At 39.0% G+C, this 9,567-nt stretch overlaps 1 protein-coding gene across 2 annotated transcripts in view; it reads left to right on the forward strand.

Moving 5' to 3' along the window:
- The window catches only part of LOC118823411 (WD repeat containing planar cell polarity effector), a 115,348-nt gene extending 110,699 nt beyond the window's left edge, over positions 1-4,649 (forward strand). For both annotated transcript variants that reach the window (XR_005008527.1, XM_036592993.1), the window contains 2 exons: positions 2,769-2,797; positions 3,346-4,649. Coding sequence is in view for 1 of the 2 variants with exons in the window: in XM_036592993.1 (XP_036448886.1) it covers positions 2,769-2,797; positions 3,346-3,396 (80 nt within the window). In the remaining variant the exon portion in view is untranslated. The remainder of the gene's footprint in view (positions 1-2,768; positions 2,798-3,345) is intronic.
- The last annotated feature ends 4,918 nt before the right edge of the window (positions 4,650-9,567 follow it).

Raw genomic sequence — 9,567 nt, forward strand, 5'->3', positions numbered from 1 at the left:
GCTGCATGTCACAAAAAATAAACAACTCATTTATGTACATTCGCCTAATCAGCCTATAGCAGTTTAGCCCCACCACTCACACTGAAGTTATAAGGAGTGTTTCAGTCCAGGCTAATTTCAGTACTAATATATATTTAAACCTAATTTTGGAAATATTAATTTATCAAATCACATTAGTTTCTGTTATTTTTTAGTCAGTGATCTAATAACAGCTTTATTACCAGGTTTTACAGGGCCCTTTGAGCCAGTTTGGGTCAGTTACAGACGTTATTTTGTTGGATTTAACATAATGTGATTCAGGCTTATCTTGGGTTCAGACTTCAAGCTTGGTGCTGTGAGTCACGCTTGGACATTTTCTGGACTTTAGTTGAGTTCAGCCCAAAATTTCAAGTCCATTTAAAGCTCTAATGGCGTTTATAGTGGAAAGATTTGCTTCTTATCCAGTTAATATTTATTATTTAGTAACTACTGTTCATTATTTGATACTATCAAAGTTATATATATATTATATAGTTATGAGATCTTTCCTGTTTCATGTTGTGGTCAGCATAGTGGTCATCTGTGGCCTTAGCTGTGTGATGCAGTGCAGTACACTGGTTTTATACTGTGAGTACTTATATTACAGCAGATGATTACTGCACGGAGAACTGCAGAACCTTCTGAATATGAATTCTCCTCTTCTGTTTTTTTCCCCTCCCTTTTTAAAATTTGTTCGAGTCGGCTGCCTTTTCTCAAGTTCAATTGTGCTTAACTAGTCATCCTAAAACATGAATGTTTTATTCTTTTCAAGTCCACATAATAATTAAACTTTTTTTTTGTTCAAATACATATTTATTGGACAGCACTGACTGCAGGCTATTACAGACATTTGCATCAGCGTTCTAATACGCGCATAATCTTGAATGTTAATGACAGCGGCAATCATAATTTAGCATGAAGAAGCTACAGCGAAGGCTAAAACCCCTCCACCGCCTCCCGGAGAGATGAACAGCGCGCACACACACGCGCGCACACACACCTTCCTGTGTGTGTTTCTGTATACACTGTGTTTGTGTGCATACACACAAAAGCATATATGCAGTATTAGAATGAACACGTGTCAACAGAGATGCACACGCATACACACACCTGACTCTGTTGACCAGGTCATTCTGAGTGAGTTAGTGTTGGTTTAGAGCTCTCAGACCTGCCAAGCCACGATTTAAAGGGCCCATAGACTTGGAAACCAACATTTCTCCACATTTCTGAAATAAAAGAATTTGATTCAGTCAAGGTTAAAACTTCAAAGCATGGGCTCCTCAGTCTATACTGTCCATATATGGAAACCAAGCTGCACAAACAGCCTCTTTTCAATTTCATGTTTTTGTGATGTCACAAAAAACAACTCAATTGCATGTATCTGCCTATTCGCCCACGCAGTTTAGCCCCTCCCATTCAGGCTGAAGTTATAAGGAGCCTGGGCTTCTTTTTGAACATGGCTTAATACAAGGCAGCCGATCAGAATATAGGTCATTTACATACATCAGTCTTAAAGGCACATCAACAAAAAAACGGCCGGTTTAGTTCTAAATACACCGGTCAGCCATAACATTACAACCACCTCCTTGTTTCTACACTCATTGTCCATTCTATCAGCGCCACTGACCATATAGGAGCACTTTGCAGTTCAGTGATGTTGGTTGAGCATCACATGTCTTTGAAGAAGCTTGTGCTAGCCTTCACCCTCCCAGCCTGGTAGTGTCCTGTGATAGGAGAGGCCTGCTGGTGTGTGGGATTTGGAAATGTCTAAATTTAAATTTGGGGAGATAATTGGGTCCAAAAAACCTTTTTGCTTACTTCCCTCAGGTTTTCCGGTTTTCTTGGATATCAGTCTGAGAAACCTCCACCCACATCATTGTCACAGAATTGCCACTGATTCCTCCTTCTGGAAAATGAGTCCCACACCTGAGCTTAATTTACAAACACCTGACTGACGGATTTGCGTAAACACTTACTGACGGAATTCTGAAGCTGCTCATTGGCTGCTGTTATACCAGAAAACACATCAGATTTATTGTCTGTGGTGATCGACTGTGTGTTACAGATCCAGCTGAAAAACACTGGAGTATTTCTTTAAATAAGGGCCTGTAAATGTCTACATTCTTTTTGTTCCCTGTGTACACGACACTGCAAAAACGGTTTATTTTCAAATAATATTATTTGATTTATTATTTTATTATTTATACATATTTTCAAATGGTATCTTGAATTTAGGTTCATACACCTAATATTTATCATTTTGACAGTTGTTAGCTTATTACAGGACCAATTATCTTGTATCATTTTTAACTTGTTTTATGTGATTTTAGTAAGTTAAATTCTGTCACTATATTGGCAAATATTATTTGTTTCACATTTTCAACATGAGAAAAATTATATCGCTGTTGTCGGAAGAAAACCTCGTATCTCCATTTTTGGCGTTTTTCAGTTTTTGACATAATTTGAAAATACCCGTTACCCTTTACGTGTAAATTTCATGAAGAATGGACCAAAAGAAACGGCCCAAAATGACATGGAAAAAGTCTGGTTCCATTGACTTACATTAAAAGTAAAGTAGGTTTATTCCCTCTCCTGTAAAGTTACCATTTTGGGGATACGAGGTTTTCTTCTGTGAACAGCGAAATATATCAAATAGATTTAGAATACTTTCACTTTTTCGCAGTGTATAACGAACTCTTCAAGCTGGCAGTAAAAGCATGTGTTGATATTTCTTTTTTTCTCTTCCGCAGACGTCAGTCATGCCAGCCGTGAGGATCAGGTAATGTTTGTTTTTTTGCACACTTTTCATTCGGTGTGTGTTGTCTTGTGGGTTGTGCAAATAATGTTAGTTTTGAAAGCCTTTGTTCTTATCTGAATACTGATGACATCAGAGCTCTGGAAGCAGAGCAATTAGGTGCTGGCAGACTTCAAGTTAAAAAAAGTGTTTAAAAATTGCATTGAAATGGCTAAAATATCTGTTCCCTAATGTATCACACATTGATGTTTTTACCAGACCAATTCAATACTTATTTTTAGCCAGTATATAAACATTGCAAAAATACACTGAAAAATATTTGAAATAATTGTGCGAACGTAGTTGATTTTAGCTCCAAGTATGTGTTATGCAGATCGTGTTTAGACTAAACCTAAAAAATGTCAAAAATGATTCACTTCTGTTTACTTATATATAAATAAGTATCTGTATTGTTCTGTGTGTGTTTTTTTATTATTATTTAAAGACGAAATACTTTACATTGCATCCATATCTTGGGATGTTTCGAGACAGATGTCCCAGATAAACTCTTTATTTTCTCTGTTCTCTTGCAGGTGTCAGAAAATACCGGAAAACTCAAGGTTATTCATTTAGGCCTAGTATGAAGACTTAATACTGCGATGTTTTTATGCATCATCACTGTCGTAACAAAACCTCTCATCTCTGTGAATGCCTGTGTCTTATATCTGTTCTACTCTTCAACAGTTAAAAGTATATATTCATGTGGATGTTTAAGCGTTCAGCACAGACTGCACTACATTACTAAAAGTGAGGGGGTTCCCCAAGGCTTCATATTAGGGCCTCTCTTTTTCTATATAAAACAGAACTGAACAGACTTCTGTCATTTTACAATTTATCATAACATCACAAAACCTCATATCTCCAAAATGGAAACTTTTAGGACTAAGAAAAAACATTCTTAACTTTAAAGTGTATTAATGTAACTTAGAGCGATGAAATGTGTTTAATTAGTCCTGTTGAACATTATCAGCTTCATAATTATAGATCTCTCAGGAATTCATCTACTGTTTAATCAGTGTTAGAGTGGCCAAAAAATCACCTTTAAATATTTGTGTAACTTTATATAAACTAATATATGCAAATTATTTTTGTTTACTGTTCATTTCACATACTTGTACAGATTCTGCCTTTGTGATGCCTGTGCAATGGTCGGAAGGGTCTGAGAATTATATATAAAGCCTTTTATCTGGAAGGTAAATGCTTATTTGTTTAAAAAAAAGCACTACATTAGAATAAGTACAAGTAAAGACATAAACAGTCTAAGGGTAGTTAAATCTCTCTTTGTGGAACTCCAGTATTTACAGTTACTACCTAGTTTACTGCCTAGTTTGTCTGATCAGTCCTTCACTAAAGAGCCCCACTTATAACATTATAACATTTACCAAAAATAGTTTATTTTTACAGTATCATTCTCCAACCTCTCTTTATCCCTTAGTATCAAACAGGCTGTTTCTGTTGCTGCCCCTTTAAGACTGAAATATGTAAATGAGCTCTGTACTGATTGGCTGAATCATACAGAAAGCAGTCCAGGCTGAAATGTTCCCTGTAAGTTCAGCATGAATAGGTGAGGTGAAACTGCTGTAAGCTGAATTTGTTGGTTTTTGTGATGCCATAAAAGCACTGAAAAACAGGCTGTTGTTAGAGCTTAGTTTCCATATATGGACTGTATGGACTGGAGAGTGAATAGTATGTTATGAAACTTTATCAGTGTTTACATACTACTACTGCACTGTTATTAACTCTTGTGTGGTGTTGATGGTCTGGTGGACCCACAGCATTATTGTTTTTTAAATCAATACAGCCATAACAATTTATGTAAAAATACCAGATGTTTAAAATATCACAAGTGGTCAGCGTAGGGTTCTCCTTTAGCAGCTGTAGCCAGTCAGCAGCCTGTCAATGTTGTTCACCCTCACACACACACACACATACACACGCACACACTAACAGCAGGCCATGTAGGAGGAGAAAAGAGTGAAGGGACACAGCACCTCCACACTTTTACCCCCCGCAGGTTCACCCAACACCACGTGTAATATAAATGTGTGGGGGGTGAACAGAGTGAAGACACTGAAAATGTGTTCTTTTATATGTTCTTCACAGAAAATGAGCAAAGACCAAGAAATCTGAGGCTGAAATAAAAATAAATCGCATCATTTTTTCTTTTGGTGATTATTGAAAATGGGTCCCACAGACCTGAACACCACACAAAACAAGGAAAATTCAGTTTAGCATGATATGGGCCCTTTAAATTAAATCAGGCGCTGCTGATGGAATCGTACAAATATCTGCGATGGCTGGAGAGCAGCTAGACATCAGGACGTTCTTCAAAACTGCATACTTAAGACATTATATATTCATAAGAATACATATGGTACATGTTTAAGAACTTTACTGAGAACAAAACATTCTGCTTATGTTCCAATGCATCTATGTTTTCTTGTATTTATTATAATGTTATAGTGTTTACTGCCCAGATAAATCGTTTCAAACAATTTTCATGGCTGCCAAAAACTTTTGCACAGCACTGTATATTTTAATTCAGTGCCACTAGAATTTCTCACAAATGTCCAAAGGCTTTCAGAAGGTGCTGGACATAAAATGAGACCAACATTTCCTTTTGTTTTTTTAGTATAGTTATTTCTAAACTGACCATCTTTGCACGTATGTATTCTCTTTCCTTCTGAGCTGATTTCAGACATTTAGGCTACAGCACCCGGATCATTCCATGAAAAGAGTCCATAATATTCGACGCACTGTATTAGAGACAGAAATCTGCTGTTGATTCGACAGAATAAAAATTTAATTTCATCATTAACATAGTATATGATTTTTTTTAATGCAAGTGGAATTTTTTTTTATTTATATTTTTATGAATGCAGGCATTTTCGCTGTATAGTGTAGTACTGTGTACACAGTCATTTAAGTTCCATCTGAAATATTACTAAATAAAAATTGTATTATAATCTTTGCCATGCTCAGACGTGTATCTGCTTGAAACAATAATTTTAGATCTGATTGTCATTTATCTGCGTCCTTGAGTTTTGTTTTCCTTCCTGTCACTGTAATTTATTTAACCATTAAAAAGGTAACATTGCCCATGATGAGTAAATAACATTTTTTAAAGTGGAATTCTGATTTTAATGTCTGCCTATCAGTCATTGAGCTCATTATAGAGAAACTAAAGGTTTTTACAGTGGTGCTGATAGGAACCAGGGGTCACCATGACTACAACACAAATACAGACATTTTATGTACTATCCAAAACCACCACTACGTCTATGTCTAATATGTGATGTTGATGATGGTAAAAAAGTCAAAAATCTGAAATAAGTTTTGTTTTGGGGACTATTTTGTCTTGTGTGTACCTCTCTGACATGAACTGATTTAAAAAGTACATTCTAAGCCAAAACCTTCTTGAAGCGGTTGTAAAAACAGTGTATCCATTAGCGTGTCTCATAGATGACGCACATCAGAATTTAAAGTCCAGTTATTTGTTTTAAACAGTAAAAGAGTGAGTCTCCCTGTGTGTGTGAAGAGAGAGAGAGTGCAGGAGGTACAGGCCGGTGTTCTTGTCAGTGATTGTAGAGTGGCGTGATGTGGCCTGTGTAGTAGACGGTCGGGTTTTATTCTTGCTGTGTTTGGTGTGTGTGTGTGTGAGAGAGAGAGCGAGAGAGAGAGAGAGAGAGAGAGAGAGAGAGAGAGAGAGAGATTACATGCAGGAGTTATAAAGCAAAGGCAGCGCGTCGTCGTCTTCCTCTTTAAAGAGGACGCCGGCGTTTCTGCCCATAATGCCGTGCGGCAGCGCCCGTGTCAGAGCTGTCGCTGCTCCGCTTTTCCCCCAAAACTTAATCTGACGGCACCCAGCCACCCATAATCCCCCACTGTATCGTAATCAGTTTACTCTGCATTCTAAGAGGATTTTCTTTAAGAAAAAAAGGAAAAAAAAACACAAGAAGTGACGCTGGAAACGGACGCGGAGTCGGTGAGAGGGCCCCTTTTCGGCGGTGCCGTTGTGGTTTTGTTCATTTTTAAAGGTTTCTTTAAGTGAAATCGGTTTATGGTGCTTTTTACCGTTTAATTCTCGGAACTGAAAAGCACAGAATGTATTCCGTGGTTTACTTGGTAACATAAGTACATTAACGTTGGTCTGTATGCAAACGTGGCTTTCCGATACGTAACCGTGCACATTTGGGCATTTTATGCACGAGGACGTTTTACGGAAGAGGTCACAGAGAGTTTGCAGCAGAAAGACTGCGAAAGCCTTACGAGCGTTCCAGATAAAGCTCACTGTTCGAGCTTCTTCAGTCAGAAATCAATTCACCTGCTCACATTCGTGTGCTGTTCGGCCATAAGTGCTTGAGGTGCTTTAACTAAGGTTGTTGTAATTGTGCTCCTCGTTAGGTTTATGGCTAGAAAATATGTCTCATATCTGTTCTGTTCTTCAAGAGGTTAAAGAATTCAGAGTTCAGCACAGACAGCATTACTGCGCTTGTAGAAATGAACCAAGTGGAACGAGCGGGGTTCCCCAAGGCTTCGTATTAAGGCCTCTTCTTTTTCCTCTGTAAAATCATATCAAGCAGACTTCAATGTCAAGGAATTTACTAACAAGCTTGCTGTCATCTGTCCGACAGCTGATGGACTCAACCGAGGTCAGTAAACATGAGCGCTGGGTGTAACGAGTGCTTTGTTTACAAACATGAAAAGAGGCCCCTTTAAACCAGATGGTTTAATAGACATTGCTGCAATGAAGCATAAGGGCCTCAGTCCACAGTGCCAATTACAATGAGATGCAGTCTGGTTTCCAAGCAGTCATAAATTTGGGGCACAGAAGAGGCATTTCTCACAAGTGCCTTAGACTCGTTTTATTAAGGGATGAATAAACACAAAAATTATGTGCGTAATTCTCATGCTGAGGTGCTTCTCAGTGGTGTTAGAATCTCCACTGTTTGCGTAGTTAAACGTTTTAGTTCCTGCAGTAGTTGCTTTCAAACCCCTTCAAATTCAGCTGTTGTAAAGCACATGTCAGATCTGGAGTTATTGTTCATGGGACAATGAGAGTTTGAAATATGAGACAACAGATAACAACCGGAGGGCAACGTTCAGGGCCGGAAAGACAAAACAAAACACAAATAAAGAAGGTAGGTAGGTTTCAGATTTCTTCACAGTTTGTATTATATTTATATCACGCAACATTTTGTTACTAAAATGCCTTTAAGGTACAGAATTTAGTATAAAAATATTTGCTCTGTCCAGCTTCTGGCAGACCAAATCAAACCATCTCAGGCCAACATTTGGCAGCCCTGGCATAGAACATTTCACTCTTAAAAAAAGATGGTTCCTCAAGGAAAGGGAATGGTGCTGTTTAGAACTATGAGTCCTATATAGAACCATTTCATGCTTAAATGTTTCTTTGCATGGGGAACCTTTTTGAAAATGGTTCTATAGCACCAAATCAGGGTTCTGCTATTGTTACAAGCTTGACATCGAACCACATACAACATTTTTCGCAAGTCTGAAGAACCATTTCACCATGCAAAGACCCATTTACGCATTCTGTACAGTTGAACACTTGAAGAACCATTTTGAAGAGTAATTTGTGTAGAATCTCCCTCTAAACCTAAGCTACTGATCTGAAACAGGATTCATTAGTACATTTGGGATTTGTTCTTGCTTGGAACTCTGCTGCTTGCAACTCAGCTCACCATCATCGCTGACCTCCTTCCATTCTTCATCTTCACCAGCCTTCTTTTAGACGGTGAAGGAAGCTTTGTAAGGTCAGCATGGACCAGTTAAATAATGCTGTTGGCTCTCGGAATGTCTTCCCATCACTCTTACTAGGTGCCCTCTCAAGCCATTTTCCCTCAGTTGGCTTTCACATGTTTAGATGCAGATCAAACAGCCCACACAGGACTTTTTTGGGCCAGCTCAGAAGAAACCAGCTCTGCTTGAGCCGAGCAGGTCAAAAGTTCAGCCAGCCAGGAGGTGCGACATCTCTTCAGGTAGAGAGGTGTGGCGTGGTCACCTGAGCCGAGAAAAATAAACTCACCAAACTGTTCTGGCTGCTGTAATTAGGGCTGTTAAGAGCCATTATGTCCGTGTGGCATCAGGTTGCACTGTGTTGTCAAGTAGGAATGCTGCAGTTTAACATTCATGGTGCCACCACATCACACTGACGTCTCCATGAACCTCTTCCAAGCTTTTTGAAGCACTAGCAAACTGGACAAATCGCAGGCCACATAAGGCTCTGCATTTTCAGCTGACCGCTTATTTTTGTAGCTACATTTTCTGCTGTGTGTCATGCGCTTGGCCACGTTTCTGACCACAAACTGTCCTTTCTAGGGGTCATAATGTAACTCCCCCCCTCCCGCTGTCAGGACTTAAACACAAATACTGCTGAAATAAATCCGTGCGGTGCTGTTTTTTTGCCCGTCCTCAGCACTTCCGAGCCACCGTGCAGCGCTCTCCATCATCCTCATCTTCCTCATCCTCATCTCAGCAAACCGCCTCCGCTCATCACGTCGCCGTATTCTCCCGTAAATGGTGTTGGCTGGTAATCTCTTTTAGAGTTTTCACACGTTATAATGTGCTCTAAGTAGGAGAAGGAGGCAGCTGTAGGAGACGCATCAGCACGGCCACAGCTGGAGATGAGAATGGCTTCCTCTTCTTCACCAAACAGGGAGAGCAAAATTCCTCTCTGCACCTGGAAAATACTTACAGGCATGTTGATGCACTGCAAGAAACTGTACTCATAG

Source organism: Colossoma macropomum, unplaced genomic scaffold, assembly GCF_904425465.1.
Source record: "Colossoma macropomum unplaced genomic scaffold, Colossoma_macropomum, whole genome shotgun sequence".
Classification (NCBI taxonomy): Eukaryota; Metazoa; Chordata; class Actinopteri; order Characiformes; family Serrasalmidae; genus Colossoma; species Colossoma macropomum.